Here is a 16035-nt window from a genome sequence, read left to right as displayed (position 1 = left end):
TGCCCATGCTGTATTCAGAGTTGAGCCCAATCTTTCTCCCTCACAGTAAATTCCCATTTGAGTGGTCCCTCTACCTATCTTGATGGTCCTGAATAAAGTCTGCCTTATCATCTTTAACAAGCGTCACTGAGTATTTTTTCTTTAACACTTCCTGCTTGCTAAATCTGAAGAGCTCTACATACATTACAAATATTAGTCCTCTGCCTTTCAGGTTGCAAATTGTTCTCAATTCTGTTATTTGTCCTTCAGTTTTGGTTATAGTAACTTTTGCCAAAATAAATGTGAATTTTCTTACAGTTATATATTTTTATGTACAATGTACAAAATTGGGATTTCGTTTCATTTCCTTTTAGATGGGCAACCAATTATATCTATTCTGTTTATTAAATAATTAATAACTTTCCTACTGAGATAGGTAGATAGGTATATAAATATATATCTTCTTTATTTCTGGATCTATTCTGGATTCTTCTTTTCCATTATCTATTTGATTTATATCACTATTAATACCATAATGATTTAATTTGAATGGTTCTATATCCTTCCTTGCTATCTAGGATGGCAAGCTTCCCTTGGTCTTCTTTTCTCAACGTATTTTCTGGCTACTCCCAGTCATTCATTTATATACATTATTTCAGATCTAATTTTGTCTAATTTCAAAAGAAAATTCTTTTGCATTTATGACAAAGGACATTTTGTAATATTAAAATCCTCCCATGCAGGCATACAGGATGTTTCTCCATCTTATGTTTATTATTTTTTATATTACTGTATTTCTTACATTTTTCTTTTCCTTAGTTTTGCCAATTTGATAAAAGTTGCTATTCAGTCTTTCTTCTTGATAATTTGGACATTCTACTCTAATTAATACCCATTAAGAATTATTTCCTTGTCCCCGAATTCAGAATGAAGTACATACTTCTCTACCATTGTTTGATAACAAAGTAGAGCTCTTTCCCCACTGCATTACCCCCTCAACTATTTAAATAAAACCTTTAGAACACTTTCATTTCCTCCCTATCCTTCTCTCCTTACCCCATCTTCCCTATGGAAGAAGTCTTTGGAATGTTTTTCCTCTCTCCTTATTACTAGATTTTGCTGAGAGAGTTAATTACTTCCCCTTACAGATCGACCCTTATGTTTCAAAAGTCCCTTCTTATTATTTACATTGAGCATTCCTGGTAGTTTATCATTATCTCTTTTACTTAATATACAAATATTAGAAGGTCCATTCCTCACCATTGTTTTCTTTTCTCTTATCTTCCCCCATCTTTCTAGTTAGTGCGTTTTCCTAATACACTCTGCATTCTAGTGTAGTACCCCAGAGGCATTAATTCCAGACATGGTCTTCCATGAACCACTATGCAATAGCAATTCTAGCTCCTCATAATAATCAGCATAGTGGATGTAGGGAAATAATTTGTTAGTTGGTAATGGGGTAGTTAAACCATAAGAATAGCAAGGCACTGAAGCAAACATCTACCTGAAGCTGGTTGTTCGGCTTTTTCTGGATGACATCACAAGTATATCAAACTGAATAAACTCACCATTACTAGAGATAATTACAACTTGCAACAAAACAACCATGTGATCAGAATTAGCTCTAGGTAAAATGAATGATGTCCAGAAAGTTCATCTTTGGCATCCTGCCACCTTTCCTATTAGACTCTATAATTTGCACTCTTTCCTCACATCCCTCCAGGTGCCCTTCTGTATGCTATTCTCACCTGGAAGACAAAAATCTCTACTAAACTTTGTATGTGAAAACGCTTTGAACATTTTAGATGATTGGAAGATAGTACACATGATACTTTTGTGCAGCTGGGGTTGGAGCCTCATTAGTACATATTATCCCGGGAAATTAGTAATTCATCTCTAATACTAACTAGTTCTGACCCTTACTAGGTTGGTTCATCTAGATAACATTACCTCAATCAGCAATTTCAGACTTTCTTTTTGTAGTTATGTTTATCTACACTCTGCCTTTTTAAATAAGAATTTGCTTAGGTTTTCTCTTCTTCTGGTTTTCAAGCATATCACAATTCTTTTACAAAAGGCTATTTTTAAGTGGCACTGCTATTTCCCATATTCTCACTCAAACTTTATTTAAAAAATAAGTTTCTTTTCACAAGCATCTGAAGTTTTACTGTCAATTCATATGCTTTAAGAGAAAATGTTACCCTTTCACATGAAAACTGAAAGTTATGGAAAAAGTTATTTCTACCAAAATCATTCTTTTGCTAAACTTATTAAAAGTGACTTTCAATTTACATTTTTCATTAATCTTTTTCAAAGAGAAATCAAATTGTGGTGTTGATTTTGGGTGACTCCTGCACTGTTCTTTCCAAATTCCCCAGGTGTGAAAAGCTGAGTGGGGTTTTAAATTAACAAGTATCAGCCAAATATGTTAGTTAAGTGGATGCACATATTGAGAGCATTTCTCTACTGGGATGTATGATATTCTAACAAGGCCATTTACAAAAACAAATGTAAAACTTTGTCAGAGCAGTCTTGATGTGAAGGCTCATCACGTGAATGCCACTGAAGAAATGAGCAGACATTAATAACTGCTATTTGAACAATTCTATATGCATGATGTAGCAATAGGATAGTCAAGAAGAGTAGTTAGCCTTTTCATTTAAAAGGATTATTCTTTTTTCTTGCAATTATCGAGCCCCAGGTTTGTTCCTGCTGCTGTTGCTAAGGACAATAGCCTGCCAGATAGGAAATGATGCTGATGAAGATATAAAATAATACTTACACGCATATTTTACTCAAAAATCCAGAGAACTGGGAATAGGCTATGTTAGGAAGGGGGTGGGAGTAACGAAGGGGAAGGGAAAAAACCAAACAAGGGAATACATAAGGGTGAAAAAAATATAATATACAATAATTAATTCATACTCTGAAATTCCAGATGGCTCACTTTCAAACTAACAATTATTTCATTGTTCTGGGTCCTTTCTCTAATTTTTTTACAGTTATACTCCTATGAATTATCTCTGCCAAAACTCATCCAAAGTTAGAACCGTAACTATAAGAAGTACGATGAGCAACAACGTATATATAAATGACTAATTCTTTTCCATTCCAAAAAGTTGGTATCTGAAGAAGATCCAGTTTTGTATAGAGGCATATTAGCCATAAGCAACTATCTTTCTTTTCATTATTATTGTAAAACTTTGGGTTGTCACCGAAAAAGCACTGCAAATGTGTACAACTATAGAGGTGTTCCTGGTTTAAACACAAACTTTTTCTACCTATCTATCTATCTCTCCATCTATTTATCTATCTAGAACTTAGTGACATCCTTCATAAGTTGACTTCTGGGATAGACTGTCATTACAGGATCAGTGCCCCCAACAAGAGTGTACTCAAAGAATCAAGGCACATACATGGTTCTTTAGAAAGGCAACAGCTGCCAGCAGCGGCAGCCTAGTTTTGCTAAGTGATTCTTCCTAAGAATTTCCTCAGCAAAAAGAAAAAACTTGATAATTCTCTTTGCAACCACTCCAAAGGAGTGTTTAATGACCTCTCTCCCTTTAAAATCGCTTAAATACTCCACTAAAGGAGCTGCCTTAATCTCCTTACATGAACTACTGAAGTTTAGGTTTTCTTATTATCTTTCCCTACAGTTTAGACAAAAGAGAAGTTAAACTTCTCATTCAAATAAAAGAAACCACATGACTATTTGAGAAAGAAAGCATATTGTAATGGAGAAAAGCAGAATATTAGTAAATCTAGGTTTCAGCTAGTTATACCTTAGCACCAGCATTTATGTAAATTTTCTGTTGATTCTTTGGGGTAAAATAGCTGGCTTACCTCTAGGGAGTTAAATTGACAAGATGTGTTGAAACTACTTAGCTAGCTATAAAGCATTAAATATCTTACTAATAATTCTACAATAAAATCCATGACATGAGACAGATATTATTAATATATCCCCCTCACTTGGAAGGCAAAGCTCTCTCCACAAGACAGCAATTTGCTATATTACTTTTAGGTGTGTTACATTAATTTGCTTCACTAGTTTTTATTTTGTATCTTGGTGATAAAGTTTTAGTCTACACACCATTGCACAGCACTTAGAACCGGGACTGTGTCACAATTTATGTAGCCAAAGTACACAGCTAACACTGTACACTTTCATATTTTTATATATATATATATTTTAAACACCTTTATTGGAGTATAATTGCTTTACAATGGTGTGTTAGTTTCTGCTTTATAACAAAGTGAATCAGTTATACATATACGTATGTTCCCATATCTCTTTCCTCTTGTGTCTCCCTCCTTCCCACCCTCCCTATCCCACCCCTCTAGGGGGTCACAAAGCACCAAGCTGATCTCCCTGTGCTATGCAGCTGCTTCCCACTAGCTATCTATTTTACGTTTGGTAGTGTATATATATGTCTATGCCACTCTCTCACTTTGTCACAGCTTACCCTCCCCATATCCTCATGTCCATTCTCTAGTAGGTCTGTGTCTGATATTTTTATTTTTTTAAAGGTACAACATATAATTTTCCTAGAAAATTGAGTAAGTATACTCATGCTCCCCTTTAATGTCCTTGTCATAAGCAATAGTGAGGTGATCCTCCACCCGCCAAGAACTTAAAAATACAATTGCTTTTATTTGTTACATTAACATACAATAGTTAGAAATATTGTCTTTCTAGTCTAAGAAAATTGCAAAACTATTTGACACTTTATCAATAATATTAAACCAGTGAAAGGGCATCAATGAACAGGGCTGACCAGCATCTAAATATCTAAAACATGGATTTCAGTGGGAGTGCAGGGAGGGAAGAGAAAGTTTCAGTAAAAAACATCTCTAGTGAGGGGAGAGGTACTACATCTGGTATAGCGGAACAGTCAGGTCTGTTGAAAGACAGGGCCTGTATGAAATATTCCTTAAGAAACTCTGTTCATTTCATATATACCAAGTAATCTTCTGAACAGAAATTTAACTTCTCAGGAAATGTGATACCATGAAAGGGGACAGAGATAGGAACACTAGTTTCAGGAAGGGAACATTCTTACCATAAACTGATATTAACATTATATACCTCTATTACGTGTAACATAATATATACCCTCACAACTCAATGAGGTAAGTACTATTATTATACCCATCTTACAGATGAGGAAAGTAAGGTATATGGAGGCTAAACAGCTGCCCAAGATCACACAGGCATTTAAGTTGTACAGATGGAATCAAAACTAGGTAATCTGGATTCAAAACCAATACTACTAAGCTCTACAGACTACTTAGCATCTATAAGTCATGTACAAATGCAGGTTTTTGGACCTGCAAAGACCCAGATTTTGGAACCTCATTAAACTAACATTCTCTGAGGCCCTATACACACCCTCTGTCTTGCTGACATGCTTATTAAACTTCAGTGAGTTACTCTGAATATTTTGTAAATAGTGCAAATGAGAATTTACATATCTTTAAAAAAGCAACAACAAATTATCTGTTTGGTGGGCACTTAATATTCTTGTACTCGTAGAATACTTAATGTTCCTCATAGAAGGCAGAAAAAATTTCCAATTATATATTAAAATTAACATGTCCTGAAAATGATTCATCTCATAAGAATACACATGGAATTTCTATATATAAGAAAAGTTAGTACTGCCAATAGTCACTATAAGATAGTGGGTCAACACTGCACGAGAAATTATCTTGGGGGAAGGTCAGCTTTTTTTTCTGGTTTACTTCACAATACATAGATGTCAAGAGGCACTAGCTGTTTAGTCTGTGACCTAACACCATCTCCTATTGTTGAAGTTCTTAACGGGCTGAATACCAGTCAGAAGCCAGAAGGATTATGTCCAGTTCACTAACAATGTCATCATTTTTTGTTGAATCTCTAACAGTTCTCTCATCCCAGCAATACAAATAAAACAGAATTAAGTTTTCTGTAAAAATAACGACTGAATGGGGCTAAGTGGATAACTTGATTAATGCTTTCATGTAACTTGAAAAATTGGGAATAAATAGTTCAACTATCTAAATAGTTGAAACATTCTTTAAATTATATTAGATTTATAGAAATGTAATATAATTGGGAAAAATCAGAAAATATAGACTCACAAAAAGTCTTTATTCCCGAAAGAATAACATATCTCAAGTACAAAACTTTAGAAAGTCATTTGTGTTTAGTTATCAACAGACAGATGTTAATGATGCTCTGTTAATATTCAGTTTTTCATAAAGAAGATAAAATTTCTATGATGGTACCACATCTTGGCCTACCAGAGAACTCCACGGACTTAAATAAATGGTACTTTTTATAACTTAGCATGTAGGGTTGTTTTAAAATTTTTTGTTTTGACTCTCCTTCTTATTGTAGGCTATAAACAACAACAGTGCTAGAATATTGGTATGTGTCATTTTACTTTTAGAATAGATATTCCTACCTCCATAGATGCATTTCTTTTTTGGTATCTCAGTCATCATCTCAAGGCTGGTGAACTTGAAGCTCATAGTGCCTAAGTTAATTTTCATTGTTCCTACAATATCTGTAAGATGAGTGAAAATACGCATTTGACAACTTTATACATATGTATGTTAAATTTTTGGCTACAATTTCTTTGAATATATTTACAGTATGATGGGTACATGAAAAAATAAAAGTTATCAATATTAAATGCTCTTCTAAAGATAAAAGCTACAAATAATCTTTTTTTTTTTTTTTTTTCTTTTTGCGGTATGCAGGCCTCTCACTGTTGTGGCCTCTCCCGTCGCGGAGCACAGGCTCCGGATGCGCAGGCCCAGCCGCCATGGCTCACGGGCCCAGCCGCTCCGCGGCATATGGGATCCTCCCAGACCGGGGCACGAACCCGTATCCCCCGCATCGGCAGGCAGACTCTCAACCACTGCGCCACCAGGGAGGCCCCCTTTTTTTTTTTTTTTTTTTTACAAATAATCTTTTATTAGGTATCCAAAGAATCTTTGAAGTCACCTAAAATAAAAAAGTGGACTGTGTTTACGGTCAATTTATTGGGAACTACATTGGTAACACTTTGCAATGTGTTTATTCTTTAGAATTAGTCAAAATTTATTACTAATTATTTTGTTAAATTGGAAAGAATAAGTTCATTACACAGTTGGAAGTTTCAGTCTTTTAAAAAAGTCACCTGAAGTATGTAAGTCTGGGTTACTTTGGCAAGCAACAGCAATAATGTTCAAATGCCATGTCTCCTAGCTTTCACGTTGTTCGGCTCTCTAGAATCAACAGTTGGTCATTTTTAATACCATTACAATATAGACTAGTTAATAAGCCTGACAAAAATTCTAACTTTTCTTTTTAAAGAGGAGAGGGCGTTTATAATACAGATACTAAAAATACAAGGGTTTCAAATTGCATGCAACATGTGCCTACAAAGAAACTAAATGTTAATCTAGTTCAAGTTATCTAAATGTATAAAGAAAAAGCAATGTGCTAGCCAACATCCTCACTAAAAAAATAAATCATAATGAAACACAGGCAAATTCCTCCCTGTATCATAAAGGATCAAAAACCATAGGCAAAAATGTAGTGTTTCTCTAATTAATTGAAAACAATATATACCAGGTAAAAGACTACTCAAGTCTAGAAGAGAAATAACACAAAAATGAGCCAGTTATATTTTAGGTACAAGTGACAAATATATTTCTTTTTATTGTTAAGTTTTCTCTAATGTATTTCAGTAACTGAAGTGTTTTATTTTATTTTATTCCACTGTTGGCCATAGTTTGAGCCCTACAGACTCCCTTCCCTTTCACCTCAAAGGGGGCTCCTTTGTATGTAGCCACACACTCATCATTAGTGTAAAGATCAGGCTGGATCTGCTCCCAAATCTTCTTCTTAGGATTCAGCTCCTTGTCAGGCTCTCCTGTTGGGGGAGAAAAAAAAAATACATAGCTAACATATTAATAAACTGTCCATAGAGATTTCTAGTGAATTGTCTTGGATACAATTTCTGATCTTTAGACTGGATCAGGATTTAAACGTTTACTTTTTTTTTTTTTTTAATTTATTTTTGCTGTGTTGGGTCTTCATTTCTGTGCGAGGGCTTTCTCTAGTTATGGCGAGTGGGGGCCACTCTTCATCGCGGTGCGCAGGCCTCTCACTATCGCAGCCTCTCTTATTGCAGAGCACAGGCTCCAGACGCGCAGGCTCAGTAGTTGTGGCTCACAGGCCTAGTTGCTCCGCGGCATGTGGGATCCTCCCAGACCAGGGCTCGAACCCGTGTCCCCTGCATTAGCAGGCAGATTCTCAACCACTGCGCCACCAGGGAGGCCCCCAAACGTTTACTTTTAACACTTATTTTATTTTTACGATGTCAGCAATTTATATTCTTGATTGGTAAAATAAAATATTTTGTCATTTCCTTACAAATGTTAAAGATATTATTTTTTACTCTTACAATAAACAGTTTTACAGGTAATATAGCTCAATGAATTGGAATGATTCATTCTAATTAGATTAGAATGAAATGATTAGAATGAAAATACAAACAATTAGAATGAAAATACAAGATACTCATTTTATCATCACATATAAAGAAAGATGAGAGCATAATTTGATGTGTTATAATTTTACACATGGCAGAAGCAGCTTATGCTTTACTATTTGTTTCAACATAAAAAATGACTAGATCGCTGCTATAGTACTTAAAGATTTCTTACAATACTGGAGAATGGCTTAAATGTTGGGGTTATCTAGCTAAATATAATAACTACTCTGGGCTTCATCTGCTGCCATTCCACTTGGTGAGATGGAAAGAGAAAGGAAGAATAAGGAGATAGGACTAGCATTTTCTAAGCACCAGGAATATATGTTGCTGCATGCAATTCACAAAAACACACTGACTCTAGTTTTAAATATAAAGAAACTGGGGCTCAGAGAAGACAAGCTGCTCAAAGTCACACAATCAACAAGTAAAGTGAGATTTGACACCAAAGCCCTTACTCTGTTAGTACAGCACCTTGCCTCCTAATAAATTATCCTCTGAAAAGAAACAAACAACACTTTTACAAGTGGATAATATCCTATCCCCTCTCCATAGGGTAACTCACACTATAAAGTTTACAATCAAGAAGAGACAAACACATTGTAGAACATATCTGGTCTAGGCTTAAAACCAATATACCAAGCGATCCCTCTATTTAATGAATGATGAGGAAGAAGAGAGTAAAGTTGAATGTAACATGATTTTAGTAGCTGAGGATGTTCAATAACTTTTGAAATGAAGAATCAGTTTAAGAAACAATGAAGAGAAGTAACGAATCCCTTAAGTGTTAGTTTCAAATGGAAAATGATTTCCCTGGAGGTAACAACAAAAATACTGCTTAAGTATAACTAAGTAATAATAGAAATATAACTTTCTAGATCTTTTTATTAGCTCTTCAGAAACTAATTAGCTCCCTGAAACTGGCAAAAATATAGAAAACTGTCCTCTGATATGTAGCTTTTCAGAGATGACAGAATAGTTAATTGAATAATGTATCTACAGTAGAAGAACAGGCAGTGAAACTAAAACTGAAGAGACTGTCTAGTATAAAAGATAAGGATTTTTCTTACTCCTTTAAGAGCATTTGATTATTTGACTGGACAACAGAGAAACTAATAAACAGAATAGAAAAAATTCCAATATATAAATTATCTATAAAACTTTTGGGTTTTTTTCACCAAACCATTGGTTAGTCTAAGAGCATAATCGTACTTCGTTTATACACAGATCATGTGGGGAAGTGGGCATTCCAGAATTCTGTAAAAGCTGAGACCAGACACACTGTTCAGGGGGGCCTGAGTACTAACTCTGGATCCGCCCACCTTGAACCCAAAAAAAGATATTCCCAAACCGATAATGAATTCAAGAAGCAGATTGTCTCAGGTTTGTGTAAAAGCTTCTTATCAAGACCATAGATTGTGTGGGTAAATTTTTGCTGAATGCAGACATAAGCCCCAAGTACAACAAGCTGTGGTGCAGCACAAACTTAAGCTTGTCAGATCTAGGAAGACAGTGATATGTATAGAAAATAATAATCATAATACATAACACTACACTTACATAGTGCTGTACTATGTGCTTTACATATATTTACTCATTTAATCCTCTCAGTATACTAAATAAATACTATTAATTACCCCCACTTTACAGATGAGGAAACAGAGGCACAAAAGTAATAGCTAAGAACTTAAAACACCAGGCAGGTAGCTAACTGTTTCAAAAGTTAAACCTCACAAAACTCACAAGAAATACATACCATTAAAAAGCTTCTCTTACAGATGAAAAAGCTGAGACTCAGAAAGGTTCCTAGGTCACCCAGCACTTGTAGAACAAGATCTGAAGGTTTTAAACTTCTTACATAAGACTGTAATAATTTTCAAGGGATAAAGATTTTAATTAAAAATGAACGAGAAACTATGAGAAGAACCTTCAACTCTTGATTGTTGCTTTTAACACATCAGGCTCAATACCTGAACATTCCAAATGTGGCTGCAAGACTTTAACGAGTCAGTAAACAAAATAATGATTCAGACAACTAAAATTTTGAGACTGTAATTAAAACTTGCCAAATTATGATCACTGAATATAAATCAGAGTTGAAAAGTCTTGGATGGAGTGTTAACCTTGTAGTTTATTCATGTTTCTCAATAATACACTATTTGGTAAGGTATAAAGCAAGTTTAAAAGGAAAGTTTAAATCACCTCCCACAAAAAAGCATACCTAATATTTTAAACAATTTTTAAAAATGAACTCTATTTCCAGAGAAGCCTTTCATCATTCCTGTGTTGTATCTTTCTTCTAAATCTTATTTTCCTAATTTTCTCACCCTCCCTCCCTCCCTTCCTTTCTCTCATCATCCCTATGTGTTATAATCTTCTTCCAAATCTTATTTTCCTAATTCCACCCCCCGTTTCTTTTTTTGGCATGGCTATCCAAACAAAGTGATGAGATCAATAAAAGTTCTTAAAGCTGAAAACTGTAGAGTCTCTGTAATTGCTAAACACATGCCCATAATCACCATGTGGAAATGGTTACACGTATTGTAAGAGAACTAATCATTCAGAGATTACTTTAAGATAACTCAATCTAAACAAAACACATAGGCAACAGGAACTAGTTCAGAGAGGAGTTTGTAAAGATGTAAAAAGCTGTGACTACCATCTCAGCATTTAAAAACTACAAAAAGCAATAAACATAAATTCCAGAATCATCAGCTTCCCTGATATCTGTCAGGACCATGAAAAGCTTAGCACCAACTTAATTATTTTGTTTCATTAATTGAGTTTTTGAACTATAATAATTGTAACTATCACCTTTTGTGATGCAAAGACTAAAGTATAACTTTGCAAATAGGGGTCAATTAATTTTATAGAGCTAATCAACAGAGAAAAGTGGTTTGTTGATTTGATAGGAATGATCTTGGAAATAATGAAGATGGATCCTCAGGTCTGTTCTTCAAATACTGGAGGGTTTTGGGGGTTCTTTAAAACATGTTTTACTAGTATGTTTCTTTCTATTTATTCATTAACCAACTTACTGACCTCCTACTCTATGCCTGACATTTTTCTGGATGCTAGGAATATAGTAGTGAATAATAACAACAACAACAAAAATCTTGATTTCATGATGCTTACATTTCCATGTGGGCAGATAATATATAATGTACGGTATATCTGATGATGGTAAGTGTTATGGAGAAAAATAAAACAAATAAGGAGACACTTGAAAGATCTGAATAAGATGAGGGACCAAGCCGTGTAGCTACCTGGGGAAAGAGCCAGTGCCTCAACTAGGGTGATTGAGGAGAAGCTGAAGTACATGAGGTTAATGAAATAATGAGAGGCCATTGTAAGGACCTGTATCTGTATTCTGGGTCAAATGGAAAGCTTTTTAATAGCTTTTTGCAGAGGACTAACATATCTGACCTACATCACTCTGTAGGCTATAACTGAAAACAGACGGAAGAAGGGCAAGGGCAAAAGCAGAGCGATCAGTTAGAAAACTTTTGCAGTTACCAAGATAAGAGACGTTGGTGTCAGGACCAAAGTGGTGGAGGTAGAGATGATGAGAATCACTCTAGATATGTTCAGAAGGTACAGCCACTAGGATTTTCTGAAGAAGATGTATGGAAAAGGGAAATCTAGGGAGAAGACTGGTATATACAGTCTTCTCCCCTGGGACATGTTAGTGAAGAAGTCTCGTAGGTAGCTGGACAAGTGACTGAATAAAATAGCCAAAGGAATGAACATGGAAAGAAAAAGAGGCCAAGCATGGAAAAAGAGAAGAGGTCAAGGATCAAGGTCTGAGGTACTCCAATTAAGAGGTCTGCGAGGTGAGGAAGAATCAGCAAAGGAGATGAGCAGAGCAGCCAATGAAGCATGAGGACCACCATGTAAGTGTGGTGTCAGAAGCCAAGTTAAAGTTAATTAAGAAAAGGACTGAGGGCTTCCCTGGTGGCGCAGTGGTTGAGAGTCCGCCTGCCGATGCAAGGGACACGGGTTCGTGCCCCGGTTTGGGAAGATCCCACATGCCGCGGAGCGGCTGGGCCCGTGAGCCATGGCCGCTGAGCCTGCGTGTCCGGAGCCTGTGCTCTGCAACGGGAGAGGCCACAACAGTGAGAGGCCCGTGTACCGCAAAAAAAAAAAAAAAAAAGAAAAGGACTGAGAACTAACTAGCCATGGATTTAGCTACAGGGAGTAAATTGGTGATCTTGACCAGAGCAATTCTGGTGGAACAGTGGAGAGAGAAGCCTGATTGAAATAGGTTTTAAGGAAGAGAATCAAATATAGACAGGCATTTTTTTAAATTAAAAAAATTATATTAGTTTCAGGTGTACAACACAGTGATTAGATATTTTTATACATTATGAAATGACCACTGCAATAAGATCATTTACTGTCCGTCACCATACAAAGTTGTTACAATATTATTGACTGTACTCCCTATGTATACATTACATCCCCATGACTTACTTATTTTATAACCAGAATTTTGTACCTCTTAATCTCCTTCACCTATTTCATCCGTCCCCCCACCCTCCTCCCCTCTAGCAACTATCAGTTTATTCTCTGTATCTATGAATCTCTGTTTTGTTTTGTTTGTTGTGGTTTTCAGGTTCCACATATAAGTGAAATCATATGGTATTTGTCTTTCTCTGACTTATTTCACTAATAAGCATAATAACCTCGAAGTCCACAAAGATTTCATTCTTTTTAATGGTTGAGTAATATTCCATTGTGTATGTGTGTGTGTGCATACGCGCACGTGTGCACACACACACCACACACAGACACCACATCTTCTTTATCCATTTATCTATCGATGGACACTTGGGCTGCTTCCATATCTTGGCTATTGTAAATACTGCTACAACGAACACAGGTGTGCTTTCCGAGTTAGTGTTTTTATTTTTTTCAGATAAATAAGCAGAAGTGAAATTTCTAGACCATATGGTAATTTCACCTTTGGTTTTTTGAGGAACCTCCATACTGTTTTCCATAGTGGCTGCAACAATTTACATTCCCACCAACAGTGTAGAAAGGTTCCCTTTTGTCTACATCCTTGCCCCATTTACAACTGCATCAAAAAGAATAAAATATCTAGGACTAAATTTAACCAAGGAGTAGAAACACCTGACTCTGAAAACTCTTTGTCACTGAGGAAAGAAACTGAAGATGACACAAATAAATGGAAAGTTATACTGTGCTCATGGATTGGAAGAATCAATATTGCTAAAAGGTCCATACTACCCTAAGCAATCTATGGATTCAATGCAATCTCTGTCAAAATACCTGCAGCATTTTTTCATAGAAGTAGAACAAATAATCCTAAAATGTGTATGGAAACACAAAAGACCTCGAAGAGCCAAAGCTATTTTGAGAAAGAACAAGGCGGGGGTCACATCTGAAACTACACCGAACTTGAAACTATACTACAAAGCTGTAGTAATCAAAACAGGATGGTACTGCCACAAAAACAGACACATAGATGAATAGAACAGAATTGAGAGCCCAGAAATAAACTGACAGTCATAGCATCAATTAATCTAAAACAAAGGAGGCAAGAATATACAATGGGGAAGAGATAGTCTCTTCCATAAATGGTGTTGGGGAAAACTGGACAGCTACATGCAAAAGAATCAAACTTGACCACTTTCTTACACTATATACAATAATAAACTCAAAATGGATTAAAGGCTTAAATGTAAGTCCTGAAACCATAAAACACCTAGAAGAAAACACAGGCAGTAAACTCTTTGAGGTCAGTCTTAGCAATAGTTTTTTGAATGTCTGTCCTCAGGCAAAGGCAACAAAAGCAAAAACAAACAAATGGGACTACATCAAACTAAAAAGTTTTTGCAGAGCAAAGTAAACCATCAACAAAACAAAAAGGCAACCAACTGAATGAGAGAAGATGTTTGCAAACTTACTGATAAGGGGCTGATATCCAAAATATATAAAAAACTCAAATCACTCAATACCAAAAAAACCCCCAATTTATTTTTAAAGAATAAGTGGGTCCAGAAGCTAAAGACCTTCACATATCATACATGCTTTGAGATTAACCATAAACTCATATTTACTAGTAAGACTCAATACCAACAGAAATAAGCATGATCTTAGAAGTTAGAAGTCTGAATGCAAATTCTCATTTATTATTAGACCAAAACCAGTGCATTCTCAAAAAAAAAAAAAAAGGTATCAATGCCTTTATCTCCTGTAATATTGTTTTTGGTTGCTTGATGCTTTAGGGACCAGTTACCATATTTAAATACTAAAATTTATGGCTTCACACATTTAAGATTTTAAAAAGTAGTGGGGAGAGTTTTTAGCCATTGTTATAAAAATATTATTTGGCATCTTCTAAACTCTATGGAAGTGATGGTTTTGTAGTTGGAGAAAATAGTTATTCAAAGCCAAATAGCAATTCAAAGGTTTGAGCCCCAGTTGCAAATTCTATACCACACTTAATATACATAACATAAAATGTAAATCTCTAGACACTGAGCATATCAATTGAACATCAAAATGTACCAGCAGACACCTTAAGCTTTAAAATGTAGAACATATGCTGAAAAATACAGTACTGATAAATCATGGCTCTCTCTGGGAAAAGGAAAACAAACAAACAAACAATAAGACCAATGGTCTGTTGCATACATAGTATTAACTGTTATTTCCTTTTAGATTTACTGCTACAGAAGCAGTAAACTATGTGGAAGCATAAGTAGGATGAGTACTAACAGACCTCATGTCCCCAAGTTTATCAATTATTTGATGCTGTTCAGCTTGGTTAAGCATTTTATAAGTTATAAGAGAATATTTCAAACAACCTCATAGGCTACTTTAATGTTAGGTTTTTCCCTTTCACTTGACAAATTTTTTTATATGTTATCTACATATTCATGTGGTAAGACACAAGGAGAAACTATGAATATGAAAGAAATATCAGACTTTGGAATGATGTAAACATAAACACACAAACAGCCAAACAGATTGGAAGATTCAAAAATATAGTAAAAGCAAAAAGTCCACACTGGGCTATTAGCATCTCTAATGCTAAATCACTAAGTAACTTAAAAAAAAAAATTTCAATATACGTTAACAGTAACATCCAGATAATAACAACTGATTCAAGTGCTGAAATATTTATCTGTTAATTCTAAACTGATTCAAGTGCTGAAATATTTATCTGTTAATTCTATAAGATAAGGGAATGAAAGCTGTCATAGAAATAAAAGAACTATAAGCCTTCTCTAATGAAATAGCCTATATGAATTCACAGCAACAATCAACAAACAAAAATGCTGACAGTATTAGAGATTCAGGCACATCTACTGTTTGATCCTTCTACAAACTCTGTATAACCTTAAGCAAGTAACTTAAGTATTATTGGGTCTCAGTTTCCAAATTTGTAAAATAGTGGGTTAAAGTAGATGATTTCTTCCAGTTTTAAACATCTGACTCTACAATTTGTATCAAAAAATAAAACTTAAAATGTACTCATCTTAAATATTTAAATAAAAAG

The 16035-nt window shown here is 35.0% G+C and overlaps 1 protein-coding gene across 1 annotated transcript in view; it reads right to left on the bottom strand.

The window, feature by feature from the left end:
• Positions 1 to 6091: 6091 nt before the first annotated feature.
• AIMP1 (aminoacyl tRNA synthetase complex interacting multifunctional protein 1) overlaps positions 6092 to 16035 on the bottom strand; it is a 38313-nt gene continuing 28369 nt past the window's right edge. The window contains exon 7 of the mRNA XM_081226574.1: positions 6092 to 7886. Coding sequence (XP_081082700.1) covers positions 7720 to 7886 — 167 coding nt within the window. The 3' untranslated portion in view covers positions 6092 to 7719. The remainder of the gene's footprint in view (positions 7887 to 16035) is intronic.

The sequence above is a fragment of the Mesoplodon bidens genome, assembly GCF_964165515.1.
Source record: "Mesoplodon bidens genome assembly, chromosome: 1".
NCBI lineage: Eukaryota > Metazoa > Chordata > Mammalia > Artiodactyla > Ziphiidae > Mesoplodon > Mesoplodon bidens.
The sequence above is the reverse complement of the archived record's forward strand: the minus strand, read 5'-3'. Positions and strand labels throughout refer to the sequence as shown.